Source organism: Euleptes europaea, chromosome 12 (assembly GCF_029931775.1).
Source record: "Euleptes europaea isolate rEulEur1 chromosome 12, rEulEur1.hap1, whole genome shotgun sequence".
Taxonomy (NCBI): Eukaryota; Metazoa; Chordata; class Lepidosauria; order Squamata; family Sphaerodactylidae; genus Euleptes; species Euleptes europaea.
Genome location: NC_079323.1, coordinates 46869261 through 46894580, shown reverse-complemented (window position 1 = coordinate 46894580; position 25320 = coordinate 46869261). Strand labels below are relative to the sequence as shown.

Here is a 25320-nt window from a genome sequence, read left to right as displayed (position 1 = left end):
AGGACCTCTTAAGGGGCTCTTGGGGGCACGCGCATGATCGGCACCTTCAGTACTGGCATGTTGACCACGTCCCCAAGATGGCGGTACACCAGCTTCTGTTGTGGCCAGCCCCAAGACTAGATCTCTTTCTTTGATTATGCCCATCAGGTAGGTTGGTGGGGGCGAGTTCACTATCAGCAGTTGATAGTGTACCTACTGTTACCTGTACCTACTGTCCTTACCCTAAGATGCACCAAAACCCAAGGAACCTATAATCAATAAAGTCGTGGCCTTATTTTTTCCAGATTAGTGTGCCTATGTCATTCCTTTCTCCATTCCCTTCAGGCTATTCCCCACTCTGGACCTAAGAGTAGATTACTAAAGTGTGGAATATTTCTAAGGTGTCAAAGCTTACTCCTCCAAGTATATGTACATATGTTTTGTATTACTAAATGTTATATTCTCTAAAAAGTCTACAAAGAAACCCAGTTAACCTTGGGGGGAAAACTAGGTTCACTTTTGAAAATTAGAAAATTGAATTTAGAGAGAAAACCCTATTCACTATCACCTTCCACACCATACATCAAAACCTTTTTTTAGCATAGCTTACTCTGTATGGGGTTGGTGGCTCCCAGTGTATCCATTCATAAGTCACATTGGTGCCTTGATGAGCTACGTATCTTGCCCAAGGAGAAATGCGATAGAGAATCTCTCCAGTTTTGCTTTGTATCACTACCTAGATTTAAAAAATAAATAAATAAAATAAGACAATAAACAAACATGAGAACAGCGGCATTCCTGCATCTTCTTTCATGTCTCCAGTAAAACATATGCATACAAAGTATACAACATGACATTATTGTACTGTATTTTTTCCCACTCCACAGACAGTAGCTAATGAAATAGGGGAAGGGAGAAATCACAATACAGTGATTTAATCCATACATTTTGTATTACTAAATGCTACTAGACTAAAAGGAGGAGGAGGAAGAGAAGAAACAGCAGCTAATGTTGAAGCCAAAATGCCCCGCCAAAAAAACAAATAAGTGAGTTTTAGATCAAATCAAGCCTGAACTGACCCTAGAAGCTAAAATGACTAAACTGAGGCTGTCGTACTTTGGACATATTATGAGAAGACAAGAGTCAATGGAAAAGACAATCATGCTAGGAAAAGTGGAAGGCAGCAGGAAAAGAGGAAGACCCAAAAAGAGCTGGATTGACTGGAAGCCACAGCCCTCAGTTTGCAAGATCTGAGCAAGGCTGTTAAGGATAGGACACTTTGAAGGACACTGATTCATAGGGTTGCCATGAGTCGGAAACGACTTGACGGCACTTCACACACACACTCAGCCAATGAATATACTACAAAATTGCAATCTGCAATCGTTTTAATTATTTATCACCTCCTTTCAAATGACAATGAAAGCATTTGAAATCAACAGGCGAAACATGAATATCACTTAACCAGGTTGTTGCTGGTACTGTCTTATGCAGTAATGGCCAAAGCCTAGGTTGAGAATGTTTTTAGGGACAGGATATATTACAATTGCCGTAGGGATGTTGCCCAAACCTGTCTTTCCAAAGAAGGTAATCCCTTCCATACCATCAACATTATAATATCTGCCAACGGCATCAAAAACATACTGCGAGAGGGGAAAGACTAGTTAAGCAGTTCTATACATTGCAAATGGAGTGCTGTTCACTCAGCCACTGAAGGGACATTTTTGGTAGTATCTGTTTCCCTGGTGACTGCTAACATGACCTGGGATCGGAAAATCCCATATCCAAAGCACAGAGCGGCACATTAAAAATCATGTGGTTTAAAGACACACAATCATTGCCATTTCTGCCTTATTTCATCTATTCCCCAGAATACTGAGAACAGCCTCTCCAGTAGATTCCCTGTATGCTAAGTACAAAACAGCAGAAGAACTCTAAGAGATCTCAGTTTCTCTCAGTTTCCTCTGCCAATGCACTATCTTCAATAGTTTCCAGACATCATGCAAGACCTTCCTATTTATTCAAGCACTGAGAATGGAGGCTCCCAACTAAGATGAAGAGCATGAATTTCCTCTAAAGGTATGTAGTAACTACCCAATTAATGACTTTGGCAAATAAGAATTTCAAGAGAGGGACCTTCAACAACTTGTGGGGGTAGGGAAAACATACATCCCCACCACTGGTTGTTTCCCCCTCTCTTGTTCACCCCATCAGAATACCATCACCACTTCCCCTTTCCCTGTAACTTTCTGGTGCCTGCCAAGTGCTTTTAGGAAATGGGTGGGGCCAGGTAGGACTTTTTTCCAGCAAGTCTTCTGATTGACTACCAGAGATTTGATAGGCTGTGCAGATTTTTTAAAATGTTGCTTTGGCAGAAGCTGCCACCACAGCACAAGGATGTACACTGTATTACTGATATTTACCTGTGCCAATCATTTTGTGGCTGGCTCCACCTCCTGTAGCAGCCATTTTGTTGCTGTACACACCATGCTGTGCCTGTCTTAAGCTGTTCGCAATTAGATCTATGTTACTGTAAGTGAAAAATCAGAGGACTACAGGAAGTTGTTTGCTTTAGATACAACTATCAGGATTGGTGTCCTGGAAGCGGGTAGAGGGGTTTAACAGAGGGCAGGCACTGAGTGGCAAATTGTTCAGACTAAGGAGCCAACCAAGACACAGCAGTTGTATAAGGCTAGATGGGACCTACTGACTATTTAAGATATAGATCCTTTGCTGGGATGAAAAGGTACAGTCTTATCACATTTTGTCTGCACATTGTTCATAGTTTGTATCATGCTAATAAAGTGCACGAGAACCCATTCATGCAGTAATTGTGTTTGCTTTAAGGGAAAATGAATAACTGGGTCAAAATAGATCAGAGTTGATGGAATGGCATATGCTAAAATATTATGGTATGTAACTATAACTACTTATTACGCATCCAAAAATAGAACTCCACATGAAGGACTGGGTTTCACACATTTAAATGGCCCAGAAACAGATGGATTCTACAGAATCCCCCCCTCAAAAAAATGCAGTATCGTTAAAACATTTTGTTCACAATATGTTAAGTAACGGTCAACGGTGCATTATAGGAGACTCATTATGTCAACAGCCACAGGAAAAAAAGAATAAAATACGATGGTTGGCTATAAAGACCACCCAGATTCACCATTCCCCATCTTCATTACACAAGAGAGGCTTTTAAAAACAAATCCTAAATAGCAGCAGATAAAATACTGACATTTCTGCTAAGAGAGATTCTGTTGCAAATAGTTGTGACAAACAGCTTTTAAAACGATTATTTCAGTGTAAAAAGTACACAACACTTTACAACTGAATACTTCAATCGATAACCCATGAGGTTTACAACAAATTTAAACTCTTTTGGTGATCCACAACCCAAGACTAAACTAAAATTATTGTGGACACTTTGGAGATTGTTGAAAGGCAATTCAGGACAAACTTTTATGATCAAATAAATATGAAGAGCTTTACAATGCAATCCTAAGAACACTTTTCTGGGAGTAAGCCCCCTCGAATAAACCTTAGTAGGATTCTAAGTAAACCTGATTAGAACTGTTCTCTTAGGGCCAAACTAGACACGATGGACTCCTTGTGACCTCCATGAGGCTGCAGCCACCATTTTAAAGCCATTTAATAATGCTGAAAGGACCCACAGCCCTGTGCTCTTATTTCACCCCCACACACACACACACACACACACAAACATTTTTTAGCGCTGAAACAGCCGCCAGGGCAGCAATTCTGGCACTTGATAAGACAAGTGTGTGGAAGAAACAAGCCCCTCAGCCCCATCACACTGTTTGCAGCATTTTAGAATGGTGGCAGTATCCTCGTGGTGGCCACAAGGATGCTGTCTAGGGTTGCCAGCTCCAGATTGGGAAATACCTGGAGATTTTGGGGGCGGAGCCTGAGGAGGGTGGGCTTTGAAGAGGGGACGGACTTCAATGTCATACAGTCTAACTGCCAAAGTGGCCATTTCCTCAGGGGAACTGATCTCTGTTACCTGGAGCTAGGGTTGCCAGATCCCTCTTCGCCACTGGCGGAAGGTTTTTGGGGCAAAGCCTGAGGAGGGTGGGGTTAGGGCAGGGGAGGAGAGGACTTCAATGCCATAGAGTCCAATTGCCAAAGCGGCCATTTTTCCCAGCCGAACTGATCTTTATCGGCTGTAGATCAGTTGTAATAGCAGGAGATCTCCAGCTACTACCTGGAGGTTAGACAAAAGGAAAGTACACCCGTGCTGTTACTGGGAAGTAAAGAAAAATGATCAGCACACAGCTCCAAGTAAATATAAAGTATAAAGTCAATGACTCTACAAGATCTATTTCTTGTGATAACAATCACTGTATTAATTTATAAACACACTTTTTACAAAATATTAATGCAATGAAAAAAAACCAATGGTATGATGCATAAGTATTACTTTCATTAGAATGGGACAATAAAGCTCTTTATGCCCCAACTCAAAGTAAATTCACAAAGGTACAGATGGAACCGGCAATGTACTCCTGGCGAAAGCCAACAGAGCGGTAATCCTGCAAAGAAAAAGGTGCGCGCGGCTGCTGGTACACTGATGATAAAATTCCAAAGGATTTCTGTAAGACGTGCGCACAGAAGCTGCTAGGTGATGCAATGAGGTGTGGACAGGAGAATTCCCGGTAGCCCCACCGGGAGTCTGGGAGGACCCGGAGTCCGGATGGAGGTAGGTGGAAACGCCCTTTCTGGAATAAACTTCTTAATTGTAAGAAAAATTATCGTTAGATTAATAAGGTGTTGCACTTGTTTATTTTCCATTACAGGCTGAAGAAGCTACCGTATTTTTCGCTCTATAAGACGCACTTTTTTCCTCCTCAAAAGTGAGGGGAAATGTCTGTGCGTCTTATGGAGCGAATGTCCGCACAGAGCATGGCTGGGCACAGAGCACCCAGTTCCAGCGCGCCCAGACGGCTCCGTGCGCCCTGCCCGCCTCCCAGCTAGCCGTCTGGGCGGGGAAAGCCGGCTCGCGTCGTTCCAGGGCGCCTTATGGAGCGGTGCGTCCTATGGAGCGAAAAATACGGTATTTTTAGTGAAAACACAAAGTTTATTCCGCGCACCTTTTTCTTTGCAGGCTTACCGTTCTGTCGGCTTTCGCCGGTTCTTTCCGCTTGGCTCCTGCAGCAGCTGATGCACGGCTTTTGTGACTCTTCTTGGAACATTCTTGTCTTCACAGCCGCACATATTTCATAGGTTTACTGCATTATACCATTGGTTTTGTTACACTGCATTAATATTTTGTAAAAAGTGTGTTTATAAATTAATACAGTGATTGTTATCACAAGGAATAGATCTTGTAGAGTCATTGACTTTATACTTTATATTTACTTGGAGCTGTGTGCTGATCATTTTTCTTTACTACCTGGAGGTTGGCAACCCTCTCTGGAGATCAGTTGTAATAGCAGGAGATCTCCAGCCACCACCTGGAGGTTGGCAACCCTAATGCTGTCATATCTGGTCTGGTCCTTTAAAACCTAAGTTTTCCACTTTGAAAATCTTGATATGACTATGGTCCTGAGGTGGACATAACGTGGGTGAAGCGTACGAGTTTTCGAATATGTTTTTAATCATTTCAGTTTGATATTTGTATAGCACCTTTGCGCACAATATCATTCTTTATGAATGGAGCTGGCAGCAGCTGCCTGCCCTCTTTCCAACTGGTCTCGTTCATGGTCCTTAGCAGGTGTTAGGGGTACACCTAGCTGGAGGTGGGCCGACCTACAAATGCCAGTTGTAAAATTTGCACAAGAAGACCAGTCCTTATCTAACATGGCATCCTAAATGAACTGCCTTTTAACAGCTCCAAACAGGTTAAACAAGCACATTAACAGCTTGATTCTGTGAGTTCGTTCAAAAGTTAGTACAAAATATGAATGAACGCACACAGGACCAGGCTGCAAACAATTAACTTCTTATTTTTGACCAGCCCTGAATGGCCTCACTGTTCTTAAACTCATCTGTACATAGATCTTCCTGTTGGTAGGTAAGTCGTCTTCGTAAGTCAGATGGTTTAGTATTGGGGGTGAGCAGCATATTGGCAAGGTTTGCAGATGATAACAAATTATTCAGGCTCATGAAAACCAAAGTGGATTTTGCAGAACAGAAGGCTTTGTCTAAATTGGGTGAGTAGGTTAACAATGTAGCAAATGAAGTTCAGAGTTGCTAAGTGTAAGGTGATGCACACTGGAACAAAAACCCCTTAACTTTAAATATGTGCTGATGGGTTCTGAACTGGCTAAGACCAAGCTTGAAAGAAAGGTTTATAGTTTATAGCTCAATGAAAATGTCGACTCAGAGCACAGCAGCAGTGAAAAAATGAACTCCACGTTGGGGAGACTAATTGAGAATAAAACAGCAAATATTGCAATGTTCTTGTATAGAGAAACAGTGCACCAACATTTGGAATATTGTGTACAGTTCTGGTTGCCGTATCTCAAAAGGGATATTTTAGACCTGGAAAAAGCAAAGAAGATGGCAACCAAGATGATTAAGGGGCTGGAACAACTTTCCTAAGAGGAAAAACTGAAGAGTCCTGGACATTGTAATACAGAGGGGAAAGGCCAAGGGGACAGGAGAAAGGTTTATAAAATTATGTACGTGTTAGAGAAAGCTTTTTATCCCACTCCCATGGCTACTAAAGTACTCAGCCACCTCTGATATAAAAAAAAAAAATTAAGGTTACTTCTGAGCAGCCTCTGCCAAAGCTGTATTGTTGATGTGGCAAACTTCTGTTTTACTGTGATTTTTAATTCTTAACATTATTTATAATATATGGCTTATGGGCTACTTAACTTGAATAAACTTGAATTTGAACTTCTCCCACTCCCTTAATACTGGAACTCAGGCATACCCAGTGGTACAGGACAGAAAAAAGTTTATACTTTACTCAATGAGTAATTGAATTATGGAATTCACTGCCAGTGGAGGTAGTGATGGTCATGAGCCTAGACGGATCTAAAAGGGGGAGGGGTCAGACAGATTCAGGATAGCGCCATCAATGGCCACTAGCCATGGTGAGTAAAGGGGACCTCAATATTCAGACTTTGGCCTCTATGTCCTGTTTGATGGGCAACTGTTCGGCCACTCTGTGAAACAGAATGCTGGACTAGATGAGCCACTGTTTTTGATCCAGCAAGGCTCTTCTTATGGTTCTTATGCTAGAGTTACCAAGCACTGGGACAACAGAAAATTATGCGTGAAGGTTTTATTTAACCTCACAATCTGCCTCTTCTTGGGTAGTTTGAACTGCCAATATCCATATTCTACTTGCTGTATCTCCCTCTTTCCTAGAAGAGGCACTAAAATTAATGTGTGTATCCTTATTGGCTGAAAGACACAGTCCCAAACCACTATGCTATGTCGACAGACTCGGCTAAATTCTTCTTTCTTCCAGCAAATGCCATTTGCGACAGCGTTTAAATCTTGCCTGCTGGAAAGTGTGGTGGCAACGTGAGTCAATCCATCAAAGTTGGTGCAGTTAATAGAAATCTCAGCTCCATGTGGATCCAGCAGAAGTGAAAGCACAATGGTGGTGTATATGTGCGTGAATCCAGCATTCCAAATCAACTCCAAGAGAGATGAATCAAATGAATCACGAAACGGAAATGATTATTCAGGGAACAAGGTTTTAATGTTGTGGAAGCTCATTTTGTCATTTGGAGGTAATTTGAAAAGGGCAATGTCTTTCTTTGAATGTAAGTGAGAAGAAGCTAGACTGGATGGCCAGAGGCATTTTAAGACATCAGCAATATGTAATGTAGCTTACTATTCCATGACTTAATATCACCTGTAATGTCATACCTGGATAGATAAACGCACGTGAACCACTATATTCCATATATTCAGAATCATTAGAGCATATTTTTCAATACTATTTAAATTCCATGCCATGTGGCTGTCACTTTCATGTGGTGAACCTAGGCTGAATAACTTACAGAAAGAAGAAATCATCTCGGTTCTTCCCATTTCCTTTATTTCATTAGAAATAAGCAGCAAAAACCAGAACCTTATCCTCTTTAAGGTTTACTAAAAGGAACACGTTAAGCAAGAAAGCCTTGTTACACTTTTTTAAAAAAATGGAACTGTCTTTAATTTAAATAAGATTTGGACAGGGAAAAAATCTTCCCAAGGGATTTGGCCCCAAATGTACTTTGACGAATTAATGATTAGTCAGTTACCACCTGTATTATGCAATCATAAGATCTTATTAAATTTATAATTACATCCTTGGTACCCCTGGATTCCCCTTGCAAAAGGTTATGTAGAGGCACGCATGCATTCCCCAGAGTGCCCTTTACACAGCTCTAGTAGACTCAAAAAGGAACAATATATTTAACAGAAGTAATTAATTTCGTTTAATGTAAGCATTTTTATTTTAGCACAATTTATCTATTGGCAATTATGCAGCGATATAGTAGACCTCTCAGCAAAACAGAAAGAACACATTGATCCACGGTAATAGTTTGTTAATGCTGTGTAAGGTATTGTCTCTGAAAAAAAGAGCAGATGCTTTTTTTTTACATGCCAAGACGAAGTGCAAACTGGTCTACCATACTGCTGACTAAAGAACAGTCCTCTGCGAAGCCCAAGCAATATTCAGAATATTTATTACCAGCGGTGGAGTCTTTAGCTTAGAATAGAAAGGCTTATGCTCAAATCACCACTGATATGTGATTTGCCAGACTCAGAGACCTACTTCCAGTTCGTATCTAATTCTGATGTATGCAATTTGGCTTCTACTTCTATGACATCACCTTGGAACTGGCTCTGCACTACCTGAGATGGCATTAAGAAGAATTTATATTTAAGAGATAATATTATCACCTTGCCTGAAAGTTTAGGATGAAGATAAAGCATAAGTTACCAGGATAAAAGCCACTGAACACACAGTTGGCCAAGACAGAACATGTCAGTATGTACTTGTGCATAGAAGCAGCTACTTATTTGTCTAAAGAGGTTTTACTGACTTGGTGTATATTAGTGCCATCTCAAAAGGATCATGACAATCTATTTTGCAGATAAAGAACTTATTTATTTTAAGTTTGCTTTTTTACTTATTTCAAATATTAACTGAAAAGGTAAATAAAACAAGGAGTAATTACAGACCAAGCAATTAGACTTTCATAGCTGCTTTTACAAATGTTAATTAACCAGATAACCTTGTACAAACAAAACGTTCCCTGAAATCACACACTCAGACAAAGCAAACAATATGGCCCCATCCTAAGGTGTGTTGTACTGTATTGAGACAAAACCTCACATGGCTATGAGAATTAGAGAGACTAAAATCACATAAGATCCATGACCAAATCTATTGTATGTATGGTACATACATGTTTGTTAGGTACAATCCTAAGGCTTATTCTCTCACACATTTTAGAAGTCCTATGACAGAGGAGAGACATTGGGTTCTTCAACATGTGTCTCAGAATGTGCATTTTGCAAGCATGGTTTCAAGCAAACACATGCACTTATATACTCACTCCTTTCACAGGGCTATTCAGAGGGGGGTGACTGAAAGTGCTCAAGGAGCTGGCTAGGTATCCTGAAGGTATACCTGGAATATGCTAAAGGTGTGGCAGCATGGTGACTGGTGGTCCCCTGCAGTGGCCAGCCACCACAGATACAGTGGTATATAGCATACCTATTACAACCGCACAGAAAAGGGCAGCCCTGGCTTGTGGTATGAGCTAGATGGCTCCCTAAGCCACTCCAGCACAGAAATGTCCCTCAGAACTGGCAGAAAGTTACACTTTAAAAAGTGGGGTACTCCACACGTTCAATGGAAAAGGCAAAGCACCAGCAGCAAGCCCCAGTGTAGCATAGGATGCCAACTACAGCGGCAACCAAACACACCTCTTCCCAATAATGGCCAAATGCCCTCCTCTGTAGCCAATCACAGCCCCCCCCCCCGGCACTACCTAAACCTCAGCCTGGAAGCCCCATAGCTCAGAAGATCGAGTGCACAGAATGGGATCCTGTTTCTGAGGTTTCTGACATAGCACACAGTGTTGCACTGCGGTGGTGGATGCACAGAGAGAGCACTTAGTACCACAGAGGGATCATCTAGAACTAGCATCCAAGGGGGAGAGCAAATTGTTGCTATGTGACTACATGTCTTGTTTCAGAACTCATGAGTTGCAGATCACCTCTTTGGATATGTCACAGATAGATGCAAAACACTGATATGGCTACCCCTCTGTAATCCCTGCAGTTTTCCCCTCACACACGCTTGCTGGCTGCTGTATGCTTCTCACACCGAGAGTGGGCTGATGGGTAGGCTGAAGGGGACATTTCTGTTCTAGCAAAGGGGGCAGGTCTCTGGATCTCACACTCCCCGGCAGCACTGCTGGCACCTGATAAGCTGTGAAGCTGATAAACTGTGAAGTTGGGGCATGTGTGTGGAAGACTCTGGGGCACAAGGAGGCTGATGGCAGTGAAGGGCCCATTGAGTGCAACACAGAGGGGTTGTGAAAGGATGTGTCAGCCAAAATGATGTCTGTCTGGGATGACCCATCACCTGGGATGCCCTGTTCCCTTTAGCTGTTTGCTAGGGCAAAATATCAGTTGCTCTCGGCTGGCCTGCCTTTGGCCTTTCCTCTTTAGGAATTAAACCAAGGGGCCTGGCCATGCTGTTCCAGTACCTTTCCACTGGGCCACAACTGTCTTTGAATCTGCCTCATTGGCCCAGTAGTTGGGGTGCTTGGCCGTAGGTTTGAGCTGACTTCTGTCTTGTGTTTGCTGCCAGAACATTGCCAGGAGAATGGGTGGGTTTTGTCTTCTGGCTTCCATCCCTGCAGCTCAGACCCGTGCATCCTGTCTGATACATGACTGCCCTTCTCCAGTGGGCCTTGAGGGATGCAAATGACATTGCTGGGGGCACTATATTGTGTTCTCCTTTTGGTGTTCTGGTGTGTGCTGTCCCCTTGCCTGGCAAAAAGGCAAGTTGGCTATGGCCTGGGACTATCAGGGGTGCACTGGAACCGCGGCTACTACTGCTCAATCCACATACCCCTGTTGGGGTGCCACTGTCTCTGAGCCTTTCCTAGATGTCTTCTGGTACTCTGCCGGGGAAGGGAGGAGTGTGCATGGTGTTGAAGGACCATGACCACATTGGTGGGTGGTGATTGACTGTGCCTGTATATGTCACTCAGAGGAATGTTGTCAGGTGTCACTGCATGATTGGTGGATGTATCCAGGGACTCTAGTAGACTCCTAGGATCTACTAGAAACACTAGATAGAACTGAGTATCATCCACATATTTGTGGCAACCCAGCCCAAGTCTCTGGATGATTTCTCCCAGCAACTTCATGCAGATGTTGAAAAGCCTGGGAGACAAGATGGAACCCTTTGGTACCCCACAGGCCAGTGAACAAGGGGCCAAGCAGCAGTTCTCCAACACCAAACTGTGAAACCTACCTTCGAGGTAAAATTGAAACCACTGCAGCTTCCTAGTCCTAACCCTGAAAGGTGATCCAGAATGATACCATGATAGATGGTATCAAAAGCTGCTGAGAGGTTCAGGAAAATCAATAGGGTCACACCCCCTTTGTTCATCTCCTGGAGAAGGTCATCTACCAAGGTGACCAAGGCTACATCACTCCCATAAACAGGGCTGAAGCCAGACTGGAATGAATCCAAACAATCTGCTTCATTCACAAATCCCTGAAGTCTTCCAGCCACCACTCATTCAGTCACTTTGGACAAATCTCTGGAGAGGCATACAAGGGACAAGACTGATGCTGACCATCAGAAACTCACCACCCCCACCACTCAGCCTGGTGGTGGTAACCATGATGCAACTGGGGCCAGCCAGTCTGGAAGCCCCTGCACAGCTTAGCCAGATTCTTCCCAGGAAAACAATGCCGAAGGAAGGAAGGAAGGAAGGAAGGAAGGAAGGAAGGAAGGAAGGAAGGAAGGAAGGAAGGAAGGAAGGAAGGAAGGAAGGAAGGAAGGAAGGAAGGCTGAAGAGAGGGAGCAGATAAAGGTAGGTTGGCAGGTGGGTGAAAACAGAGAGAATGAAGCAATAAAAACAGAGAGGCTATGGGGGACTGCAAGGAAAGGGAAAGAGGAAATAGTAGGGAAGGGAATAGAGGGGAAAATGAATGTCCCCCGCAGGTCCTTGTGGGTCCTAGGCCTGGGTATTGTTACAATATGCATTACCTAAAGCTCCAGCCCTGGACATGGCACCCATAATAGAGACTCACTGAACTGTTTGAAACATTGCTGCCTGATCTCCAGCCCTGGTTATGGCATCCACACCAGAGGCTCACTGAACTGTCGAACTGCCATAGCCCCTGCTCTGGGCTAGCTCTCCCCAGCTTCTTACAAGCCAGGCTTTCTAGGGACAAAGAGGCCGGATCACCTCTGCAGAACCTACAAAAGAGAAGCCATGATTCCTGATTGCCTCTTGATCCAAAGGGAAGCCATTACACCGAAGCGATAGCATCACGTTGCCCTTCTCTGCATTTCCCCCCCTCCTCCTGCATCTGTTGTATCCTGTGGGAAAACTTCATCAGCTATCTACATTAAAGGATTCCCCTGCCGCCTCCCTGGAATGTGAAGATTTACAACCTCCGGAGCTTCTGTCGAACGTGAGAAGATCCGAATCAGACCATCCCCAGGATGTGTGTAAATCATTGATGCTAGCTTAGATTGCAAATTGTCACTTTACCCAAGTCTTTGATCCCTTTTTGTTTTAGGAAGGAGCCATCTGGAGAATCTCACTCCCTCCCCTACCCCCAGAGAAGGGTATATTTTGCCCTACCCAACAAGGCTCAGTGCAGATCTTCCCCTTCACTCTGCCCTGTCTCCACGATACTCCCCCCTCCCTTTCGGTGACTTGACTAGGCTCAAGTCTCTGATACACCCCTCCCTTCTCCCCCCCCCCCCGCTGTCTTCTGTCTCCATACTTCTACGCCACGGATTTTGGAACATCTCCACTTCTAGAGATTGGTAAAGTATCCCCTAATTAATAACTCCCTCAATGTCTCTAGCTTACCTCCTTTATTTTTATTCCTAGTTTCTTGTATGTATGTATCTGCAACATTGAATGAATGAATATACATAAACACCTTTTTAATCTGGAAATCTTTGCTCTGTCTTTATTTGGGAGTCACTGAAAACAGCCCTCGTAGATATTGGGCAATCCCTGCTTAATAAATACATAGTTACCGACTGATCAAGCTAATTCCCCATCCAAGGAGCAATTTTGATAACAGAATGTATACGTGTATAAATTTCCCCTTTAGATTGTTCAGTTCTGTAATCATGATAACTAGGGGGATTCACGCATGGGCAGAATGTTCCTGCTTCGCTCCTCTGTTATCTCACAATATCTTAATCCCACAATATTTAAGACTGGATAATCAAACACATGACGCCAGCCCATCCCACTATAAGTCTGAAACAAGTAGCTGCTGGAGGCTCCCCGTGCGTTTGAACCAACCATATAATGTGGGATAGTTCACAATGTGGGATAGCAGGGGAGTGACATCGCCCAAGGATTGGCTGAGGAGTTATTCAATCAAAGGGTGATTCTCCCCCTTTTTCTTTCTTGGAACACCACCGTTCCGGTATACCATCGTCTCAACCAATTGCTCACGCAGGAAAGGGGGCGGGACGGAGGAGACCGGTAAGGGGCATTAGTAGCGAGCTAGTCAAGTCATTACACACACGTCAGCATTCCGGTAATGTGGCGAAATTAAAAAAAAGTAGCGGTTTAGCACCGAAAAGATCGCTAGAAACCAGGGATTGCTTAATCCGGTTTTTTTTTTTTGGCCTTAATTCGCGACTAAGGTGGGTCTGATGCGCAGCCCTTGGACGGTCGTGCGTGTGGACCACGGGGATTCGCTACTTTTAAGGCACAAAGGCGAGATAAATTGGCCGTGCGTTAAACCCCTAGATTAATTTCAGTTAGTTAGCTTAAAGTGAGTGAGTGGCTATGGGATCTGGATCAGACTAGAAACAAATAAAATAATCTATTTTTGGATTTATATCCCACCCCACCAGCCAAAGTCAGGCTCAGATTGGGTTACATCATTTAAAAAATTATACGGTATAAAATATATTAAAACAATTTACCACTTAATAATTATACTGATATCAGCTCCAAAATATGATGGCACCCATTTCATGGGCATGATGGTCAGCGGCCAGTCCAAAGAAAAAAGAAAATAAAGAAAAAAACCTGATTCTACAACTGAGGAGGCATTGTAACGATTTGAAATAAATAGCAATTCCCATTGGCAGAAAGACAATGGTGTAGAATGGTGTTTCTGGCCAGGGGCCCACTCTGGAAATCTAGATCAGTCATCCTGTTACAAGCATGGTATGTGGTTTCTGAATGCTCAATTCAGTCTTTCCACATTATGTATTCATAAAATCTTGTGTCTCACACAAATGTCAGGCTAATGGAATACTATAAATTGCAGAGGATGGAGATAATAGCTTCTTATATACTGTCCCTGTAAATAACCAGTCTCTGACATTTGCATATTTATATTAAAGCTGTTCCACTCAAACAGTATTTAGCATGATGATAGTCTCTGATGTCCAGTTGTATTTTAGTCACTAGCTCAAAAGTCACATTTGCCAACAGTTATTTTCAAATGGATTCATGCTAAGAATGTTTAAAAAGTGATTTATAGGGTAGCAAATTAATTTACTTTATAAAGAAAAAAATCTCAGTGGAAGGCTTCTAAACAACACATTATTGATTTTTCACTCTGACATTATGTTGTGTTGGCAGGCTAGCTGAACTGCGATTGGGACGTGATCCTAGATCTCAGACTTTAAGGGCATTTTTAAGCCAACGTCCTCTCTCTGTATTGTTATCTCTTTATACTACAATGGGGAGTTCTTAACTGAACTATTGCAACAAGGTTTTTAACTGAATTTTATCTCCTTTCCCTGTTCTCTCCTAGTTTTATGCTGTTTGCTTTTAGGTCTGCTTTTATACTAATGCTATACTACTTTCCTGCTGTTTTAAAATTCTGATGATTTGTTTTAGTTTGTTTAGCAGTTGAATTATTGTATCTGTTATTTTAACTGTGTTTTGATTTTCTGTTACTAGCTACCTCAGGCAGATTGTGGAGAATGTAGGATATACGCCCTTGAAAACAAATATCTGTTTTTAAACGTTTTCCCCCATGTAGCAATAAACAACATTTAAGCGGGTAGTGGCTAGAGTTTGGGGCTGGATGTGGGACATCCTGTTCCTCACTTTACCTTGAGGAAGTTACAATCTCTAATGTATTATATGTACTAGATTAATGGCTCCTAGATTTCTTTTGATTGACTATGTCATGTAGACGTATTTACTGTTCTAATAAGGGTAGTATCTGTGAAAGGCTTAGAAGCACAGCTAGTATTATGTACTGAGATAAATTCTAGGTTTCTTACCAGAGTTATATATAGTAGGAACTATTGAGATCTCAAATGTTAGAACCATAAAAGGATAAAAATTATTACTACTTCCCAGAACATTATACTATACTGTACTACCAATTCAGACATCATGTGGACACCTTTTTGCCATATACTCAAGTGAAACATATAAGAAAACACATATATGACCAGATACGGCACAGTTCTATATGTGCTCCATTTCTGAACTCTGGACACAAAACCGATCCATAAAGCTTCACTGCCTCCATCTTACTATTAGCGCAGAATAATATAAATGTAACTTTATAGCAGCTGAAACTTTGAACATACTGGTTTAAGACACCTTAGAACTTTATTCTGTGTGAAGCAATGATGTTTAAGAGCTTCAAAGAACAGGTGCAAAAACACTGTCTGTATCATTAGTTCCCTGACTGACATAACAGAGCAGAATGGCACATGCTTCACTGGTTAGAAGAACACAAAGTGCTTGGATGGTGACTTGCCTGAATTGCTCAGGGTATTGTGACAGCATGTTTAAGAGGGCTAACTCAGGAGTGCCCACATCAAAACTGGCGTAATAAGGTAGAATGAAGATTTACATTGTCGCGCGAAACATGTAAGAATCTGAGTGCTATTTGTAGATTTAAATCCCCAAATGTGACATCTTTTAATATCCTCACAAGCTTTCTAGAGCCACTAATTGCTATGTTAGATATAAGTCATTTATGCATGGTCGCTGCAGCCTCCTTTATTCCCCGTTTCAGCCAGGATCAAAGTAACCCGGGTTGGGGAAAACTGTTGCATTGGCTAGAATGATCAGGGACGAAACTGTGTGCTAATGGAGGCATGAATACAGAAAAGCAGTCTCCCAAGTGCAAATCAGGTCCCACCCCTTTAAATGCTGCTCTGTAATTGGCTTGCCTCAAGAGAGATTTCCTTCCCCCCAAACCCAACTGCCGTATAAAAAAGCATTTTAAGAACAAAAAAAACAAAAAAATGTGATTGGCTGTGAGAGAAGCCAGTCTTCTGTGCTTCCCCTGTTTGGCTTTCTTCATGCTGCCTTGAAGAGGGGTTTGGAGAAGGGTGGGCCAAAGCTCAACCCGAGAAAGTTGTACACTCGCTCAGTGATTCTGGAATGAGCCAGGAGGAACAGTTTGAATCGGGCCAGTAGAGGAATGGGAAAAGCCGGGTTCATTTTGCGTCGAAACAGGGTTGAGCCGACAAGGAATGAGCTAACGTGCATTCAGAAAAATTTGTTCCAGGCTGAAACAGGGAATAAAGGAGGCTACAGCGACCATGCGTAAATGACCATAGTCTCAACTAGTTATCAATCTGTATGATGTGGGTTTTTCTGTGATGTAATCTGGCAGCAGCTATCGAGATCAATTCTGTCTCTTTTATCACTTTCTGAATCCAGTGATCAGGTGAGATTTATGTACACATTTACAAACCCAAGGTACACACTGATGCAAGATTTTTCTTAACACTTGATAATTTTATAGTACAAACATACTGTATGATTTGTGTGTGTGTGTGTGTGTGTGTGTGTGTGGTTTCTCGGGAGAAATTTATAAAGCATGTTTGGCAAAATACTGTTCATGTGTAGAAAAGCCTGCTGCACTTGAGTTGACAATCTGCTGCTTTCTAACCCATACAGTGCAGGAGGCAACATCTTGCTAAACCACCGTGCAGTCCCAGGCAATAAACCAACCAGCCACCTGAGCTCCCCACTGGAGTGGCATACCGGAGGAACAACACCCTATGGTATCTGAAGAAGTGAACTGTGATTCACGAAAGCTCATACCCGGCCAGAAATTTTGTTAGGTGCTACTGGACTCTTGCTCTTTTCTACAGCACCCTATGGTGTCACCCTCCAGTGTTATTCGGGGTCATCACCCTCAAGAGAAAGGCTGTGTTATAAGGCTAGGCCAGCCAGAACAGGCTGGCTGCAGGCAGAGCTGAGTCCACATACTCTTCCAGGTGCAGGCAATCGAACATCCCAGAGTCCTCCCTGCACTCACCGGGTTTTCACCTGAGCTCTCCTCACTGTCCAAAAGCAAGCATGTAACAACAAGAAAGTGAGAGGACAAGATGCTTCAATCTCACCTTCCAGGGTGACTTGGAAATGGAAGGATCTTTCAAAGCAGATTGTAGTATGTGGTAGGTTGTGTGCTGTCCACAGTATGCCCAATTCCTTAAGTGTCTCTAAAGGAGCTGTTTACATTTAGACCACTTGTTACGAAGAAGGTGAATGAAAATGAAAGGTGTGTGTGTTTGTGTGTACTCACACAGTACTAGTGTCCTAAGACAACTATTAGGGCAATTCTTTCTTAAATAATACTTATCAATATTCAGTTTTCACAGCATTGAATGTTGTTGGAACTGCTTGGAAACTCCCTTCGGGAATACAGTCTATTAAGATAGCCCGCCCCTGTAGGTTGACGGATCCGATTGGTTTTCAGGTGGTATTAGGGAATGCTCCTGCTGATATGGTCAGTGCTCCTGTCAATGCCCTGGTTGCAGGAAAAGACCAGCGCAATTAACACATTCACTCCTAGATGCCCTCTTTCACATCTAACAGGCTGGGCAGCACTTTGTTTTCCTGCAAGCAATGAAAATACAAAGGAAGTGGCTAGAGTAACAGCAGAGACTCAGGACAAAACCAACCATGGCTAGAATTCATTTGAAAGCCTGCTCTGTGGTGGTGATGGCAGCCAAGAAACAATATTTCTCTGTCACCATTCTATCCTCACAGTGTAGACCTGTGGAACTGTTCTGGATACTTAGGGGTCTATTGGGTTCTGGCATACAGGAGGAGGTGGACTGCTCTGCAGCCTGCTACGATCTATCTACTATAACCCAAAGGTCTCTTTCCCTCTCAGTCTGAGGGAGTACAGAACTCATTGGCATATACTTGGAAGTTAGGACCCTTTGTTCCAATGTACATCACCTTACACTTACCTACATTGAACTTTAACTTCTACTTCGTTGCCCACTCACCCAATCTGTGGAGACCCTCCTGGAGTTGTTCACAGTTGGCCTTGGTTTTTACCATCCTGAATAATTTCATGTCATCCATGGGGCAACTTGCTTCCACACAGCTTGCATGACTCACCATGGCTCAGTTGCTTGCTACTGTACTGCTACAATGGCCACCCTATGAAAGCCAGTGTGGTGTAGAGGTTAGAATTTCACACTGGGATCTGAGACCCAGGTTCAAATCCCCACTCCACTGTAGAAGTTCACTGAATGACTTTGGGCCAATCATAAATTCTCAGCCTAAGCTACCTTTATAAGGTTGTTGTGAGGATAAAATGGAGGCAAGAAGAATGATGCAAGTTGCTTTGGATCCTCATTGTGGGAAAAGGTGGAGTATAAAATGAAGTAAAGAAATAATAAATATAACTGAAGATGGCAGTTAAAAGGTAGATTGCTAGGAAGATGGGAAGGAGAGAATGAAACAGAAAAAAGGAGAGAAGCTATGGGAGCTATCAGGAAAGGGAAAGAGGAAGCGGTGGGAGAGGGAAAGAGATGTCCCCCACAAGTCTTTGAAAGTTCCCTGCTTGCATACTTAAAACTGAGCACAATTAATAAATAAAATAGCAGGCATGAGTTAATGTCCATGAGCAAGTATTTGAGAATGGGTGGGGGGGTATGGCAAGAAACAAGTGATTTAAACTGGAATCCTGTACACTGTGGAGTATACAGGGCACTTTGATCTTCTTTAGAATTGTGATACAATGCTATGTACACATTTCTGTGATCCACATATAGTTCCATTTTTACCCTGATATTTTAAGGAAACTATAATCATTTGTATTACCTGCTCCTAATAAATATTTAATACAGTTGTCAGTTTCTGGAAAACAAATTAAGCATATTGATCTCTCTCTTTTTTGCCATGAATGTTTATCTGCCTATTTTTATTAAGAAATAAAAAAGGACTTCAAACCAAGCAGCAAAACCTTATCTCTAAAAGAGGTCATGCCTTAGTATACCAAAAGAGGGAGATATTACTCCATTTGTAAAAAACAAACTGACGCTTTCTATTTCAATGAACCACCTAAACTATATTCTCGTGAATTATTAAAAACCAGCAACTTCCCTCAATTTTACTTTGTTTTAAATGTCACCTTATGTGTCATTACTGGTCTATTCATTAAAAACATAAATGCAACTTCTATATCCGCATCTATGCTATGTTAACCAAAATGAAAACTCTGATCACTATTGAAAAAAAAAAAAAAAAAAGATACAACATACAAATACACAGGAATAAAGGATAAAGCAGTAGAGCAGTGACAATAATCCTAGGAGTATTCATGGTAGTATGGGAGGGAGGGAAGGCGGCATGGTATGGCTCATTTTCATCAGATCTTGGAAACTAAACAGGTTGGGTACTTGGAAGAAGACCACCAAGGAAGACTCTGTAGAGGAAGGCAATAACAAACCACCCCTGCTTCTCACTTGCCTGTCACTCTGCTTCTTACTTGAGAACCAGCGTGGAATAGTAGCAGCGGACTCTAATCTTGAGAACCAGTTTTGATTCCCCACTCCTCCACATGAGCGGCGGACTCTAATCTGTTGAACCAGATTGGTTTCCCCACTCCTACATATGAAGCCTGTTGGGTGACCTTAGGCTAGTCAGTTTTCTCAGAATTCTCTCAGCCCCACCTACCTCACAAGGTCTGTTGTGGGGAAGGTGGAGCTGAGAAAGCTCCATAATAAAAGGTTACAGCTAGAATGCGAAGTTTGCCCACCCCACATCTTTCAATAACAACGGTGTTTAGAAGCAGACATTTGTACCCTGTCTTCTTATAACTACTACTGTTATTGAAATTATGGGCCACCTTTTACAGATAGTTAAAGTCACATCAAAAACAAAAAGAGCAGCTTTCTAAATTAGCATTCTCCTTAAGAAGAACATACCAAGTCTCCAGGATTTCAAGAACAGGATTGAGGCTCCAGGGAAAGTAAGAGGCAGCAAAGTGGATCCTGGGGAAGCCAGCACTGTTGCTAGAACTTCTTTTGGGGGAGGATAGGACTTGCAAGAAGGACTTTCAAGATCTTGCCATCAAAACTGGTGTTCTTCTGCAAACCTAACTTAAGTACATCCTACCATACTGAGGCATCTTTAGATTATTTGATCTTGTTAGGATAAAGCCCTTAATATGATGGTGACTCAGCCCAGTCTGGGATCATGAGCATCCTAAGAATTGGGTGCAATTGTATATGCTGAGTGAAAGATGTGATAACAGTCTGCTTGGTGTGAGGTGACTTAGATAAGCGGTTCACCTCTGCCACAGCCTGGGATTTCAACAGCTATGACTCATGTATCGCAAAACATGCAGGTTCAGGAACCAGTAATCTAACTGTGGTGTACTTTCCTGGTGTACTTTCCTGATAATTCTTTCCTGGTAGGATTTCCATTATAAAAAGTCAGAAACGGACCAAGGTAGTGAGAACAAATTATGATCTAATCATACAAAGGCACTGGAAAAGTCAGAGCCCGGTATCATTATACTTGCTTGACCAAACATGTGGGGGCTTACATGATTAATTGCTGAAAGGGGTTGGGTAGGTTAAGGTTGGATATGCTGCTCTACAACAAATGTCCTACTTAATAATGTTGTGCCCTATTTATGCTACCTATTTATGCCACCAAACTCGCTCTAGCCATCTAAGCTCCCGTTTCACATTCCTGAGCCCCTCAGTATACCAAGGGGCCCAGTTTCTGCGGAGGCGAAGAGGGTTTCGGGGAGCAATTTCCTCAATAGTTGCAGTGAGGCGGCTATACCAGTCATCCACAAGCTCATCAAGGGTGTCTCCAGGAGGGCTAGGATCCGGCATAGCCCTCTGGAATACAACGGGACCCATGAGTCTCCATGGACAAGCATAAATGCACTCGCCGCCCAAACAGGAGGAAAGACTGAAGTCAATTCGGGCCTTCCGTACTAGGTGGTCTGACTATGGAACTTCCTCTTTTGGCATCAGACCCACACTGACCCCAGACCCAAAGATCAAATCCAGCATGTGTCCTGCTTGGTGTGTGGGACCCAAAACAAACTGGGACAGCCCTAGTGCCACCATAGATCACACCAGGTCCAGGGCCTGCGATGAAGTCGCATGGATGTTGAAGTCACCCAAGAATATTAGCCTGGAAAACTCCAAGGCCCAGCTTGCCATAGCCTCTAACAAACCCGGCAGGGTATCTACCCATGAGTTAGGCAGCCAATACATGAAGTAGATAGCCAAGCTCTCCTCAGCTTCCCACACCAGGACCACACATTCAATGCCAGGAATCTTTGGGTTGTGTAGGGCCCTAAAGGAGAAAGCCTCCCAGATGTACAATGCCACAACCCCCCCTCCCCCTGGCCCACTGTCCGCAACTGCTGAATGACTGAGAAACCTGGGGGAGCCAGTTCTCTTAAGGCGACTGTCTCACCTTCTAGAAGTTTGCTGGGTAGGAGCTAGAGTGCTTGTACCCAGCCTCCCTCTCCGCATTTTCAGTCAACATGTAGAGGAGCAATGTGTACCACACGAGAGTTCACAGGTTATATGATGGTAGGGAGTCTGAACACTCATTTGATATTTGCACTTTTCCTCTTACTGTTCCCACCCAAGATTGGATTGCAGTGTGCATGCAAACAGATTGTCAGCCTCCCCCTCTCCTCTGTTGTTATCCTAAATAGGCATGGAGAGAGAGAGAGAACTATTAGGCCTACTGAAGAAGATTCAAAATAGATTCTTGCACAGACCAACTCATGAGAGCTATGTTGTAATGAACATGCTTGACTTCAATGGCTGGGGTTGCTTAGTAATCAAACAACTCTTCCCATATAAGTGAGTAGTTGCCCTTCACTCCTTTGAGGGTGTGTGATGCGCTGCACTTGGCGAACAGTATGGTTAGGAATCTTATTGAAAAGAAGGGTACTAACTGCACCCCGCACAACTTGAAGTATATAAGCCATTCAGATACAAATAGGCCTGTTCAGATAACCAGCCAACCCCTGTCTTACAGGCAGTGGCGGACCTACATTTTTGGGGCCCTGAAGCTTGAACTGTTACGGGGGCCCCTTCGCAACCAGCAACAATAGGGCAACATCCAAGAAACTCCAAAGGGCCTTGTTGCCCTTGCAAGACCTCGAGGCAAAATTGGCAGAGAACAGGGTGGTGGGGTGGAGTCCTTGAAAATGGGTCATACAGTGACGAAATAAAACTACAGAACTATTAAGCCGTGTACCAACAAAAAATTTGAGGATCCAGCTGCCCAAATGTAGGCTGTGAATAGATTCTGGCGAGCTCAGTGAGCCCTTACAGCTGGGGGTTTGAGCGATGCAAGCCCCCGAGAAAATTTTGAAATTTGACCAATTACAGGGACATTTTCAGGCCATATGAAATGGGTATTGGAGCATATTCTAAAGTCAATATTAAGTACTTCAACCCATTGGCTTATGATTCTGTCACTAAAAAAATCCAACAATTTTGTTGAAAAATTCACTCACTCATTAAAAAAAAAAAAGTTGCTTCAGGGGGCCCCTCCGGGATTAGGGGCCCTGAAGCTTAAGCTTCATTAGTTTAACAGTAGATCTGCCTCTGCTTACAGGGGTTGATTTCCACAAGAAGGGAGTTCACGGGATGGGTGCACGGGACCCAACCTCGCACTGTTACTTCAAACCCAAACTGTCTATGCAAAGAACTGTTTGGAATCTTCTTCACTACGGTATCTAGGGTAACATTATACTGACTTTGGAATTAATATATAAAAGAGATGGCGAAGAGATTGTATAGTGTGTTCTAATTCTTTTGTAATGTGATAATTCCCAGGACACTTCCCAGTGGTAGCTTGACTTATATAACACTTGTTATATGTTGCCTTTTCCCAGTTATTAGACATTCGGTCTAAATTACTAACATGAACTATTTGGAAATTATTTTGTTGTACCGTATATACTTGGGTATAAGCCGACCCGAGTATAAGCCGACCCCCCAAATTTGAGGCCAGAAAAGGGAATTTCTTATTGACCCGTGTATAAGCTGAGGGTCAATAAGAAATTCCCTTTACCGGCAATGCTGCGCTCTAAAACGGTGGCCGCCATTTTAGAGCGCAGGGCCCCTGCCCCAGGTCACCCTCCCGCTGGCCTCCCGGACCCTCCCGACCCACCCCGACCCCAGTGCCATCCAAGGGGGGGGAGGGGGAAGAGCCCCTGAACGCCCTACTTACTGGGAGACGTGGCGAATCGGCGGCGGGCCCTTCCTGGGCCGGCAGGAGGCCCCTCCAGGACCCTGCCAGCCGGAGGAAGGCGCTTGGGCGCGTGGGTGGCGGCGGGGCCAGCAGGGACCTCCTGCCAGCCAAGGAAGGCCCCTGCTGGCAGGAGGAAGGCGCCCGGGCGCCTGAGAGCCGGCGGAGCGGCCGGCAGGGACCTCCTGCCGGCCAAGGAAGGCCCCTGCCGGCTAAAAGAATGCGCCCGGGCGCGTGGGCTGCGGCGGCGCGGCCGGCAGGGGCCTCCTGCCGGCCCCTCCAGGCCCCTGCCGGCCAGAGGAAGGCTCCCGGCCGCGGCGGCGATGGCAGCGGTGATGCCGGTAAGTTCTCCCCTCCCTCCTCCCTCCTCCCCTACCCTACCGTATTGACCCGCGTATAAGCCGAGTTCGGCTTTTTCAGCCCAAAAAAAGGGCTGAAAAACTCGGCTTATACGCGAGTATATACGGTATGTCACATTGAAATTGTGACCTATTTTCCTCTTTCCTGGTATTATTCCAAAATTATTATTTGCCATTTTTTAACAAGTTTTACTATATTAATGCTGCATTAATATTAATTGCATTTTATTATAATTTCTCATTTGTTGGGATTATAGTATTTTTTTTAAAGCGAAAAAGGAAACATGGAACCTAAGACCCAAGGTAAGAGTGGATACAGGTTTTAGCTCACATATTTGAAGGTGACCATAGCTCAGAAAAAGTATGTTATTCGTTCCCTAAGCTGTATATAATTAACTCCCCCCCCATCATCATAGACAAAAATTAGGAAGGTTTCTGTGGTGTCAGTTAAACAAAGCTGAAATTAATGATAAAATTGACTTCCCCTTCTGTTTGATTTTCATCAGAACTCAATTATAAAACCAGCTATCAAAAGAAAGCTTCCCATTAGTAGTTTATGCATGATAACTTCAGAAGACAATTCTGAACTCACTGTAGGTATTTTACTGGCAACCTCAATACCTGGCAGTTTCTGGTGAAAGCTATGCTTCATCATGGTCTTTATTATTTGTTGTTATTGATCTGAGCTTTAATCATTTGATGTACATATAGCAAGAACAGCTATAGCATTTATAACACCTTAAGACAATTTCATGTGGGTGTACAGGTTAAAAAAACTTTTAAGTACCAGCAGCCAAGAGGGCATCACAAAGACAAAAAATGCTAATTAAGAGAATTTAAATCATTCCCGAAGACATAAACGTCTACTTTTTTCCCTAATGACATTAAAAGCTTAATATTCTCGCTAGGGCATGTGTTCATGACATATGTTACACTTCGTGAATACAAAATCAAAGCAGACAGTAGACCTGAACATTCAAAATATATCCTAATTTAGATACTCCCCCACTAACCCTACATACAATATTAGGTATATTGCATGCAGACAAGAATAAGAGGTGCTAACACCATCAGCTGACAGAATGAAGGGCTAAATAAAGTTTGTCTAAAAGAATGACGGCAACAAATAATTTCAATCATTTCAACACAGAATTAAATAAACATATATAGCACATCTCATGATTTTTGCTATGTTCAGGATTTAATCAATTGTGAAGTCTGCAAAAAATACTACTCTCTCCCCATAGGTAGCCATGTTAGTCTGTCTGAAACAGTAGAAAAGAGAAAGGGTCCAG

General features: G+C 43.1%; 1 protein-coding gene across 1 annotated transcript in view; it reads right to left on the bottom strand.

Moving 5' to 3' along the window:
- GBE1 (1,4-alpha-glucan branching enzyme 1) overlaps positions 1-25320 on the bottom strand; it is a 178005-nt gene that overhangs the window by 96035 nt on the left and 56650 nt on the right. Inside the window, exon 4 of the mRNA XM_056858202.1 lies at positions 590-715. Coding sequence (XP_056714180.1) covers positions 590-715 — 126 coding nt within the window. The remainder of the gene's footprint in view (positions 1-589; positions 716-25320) is intronic.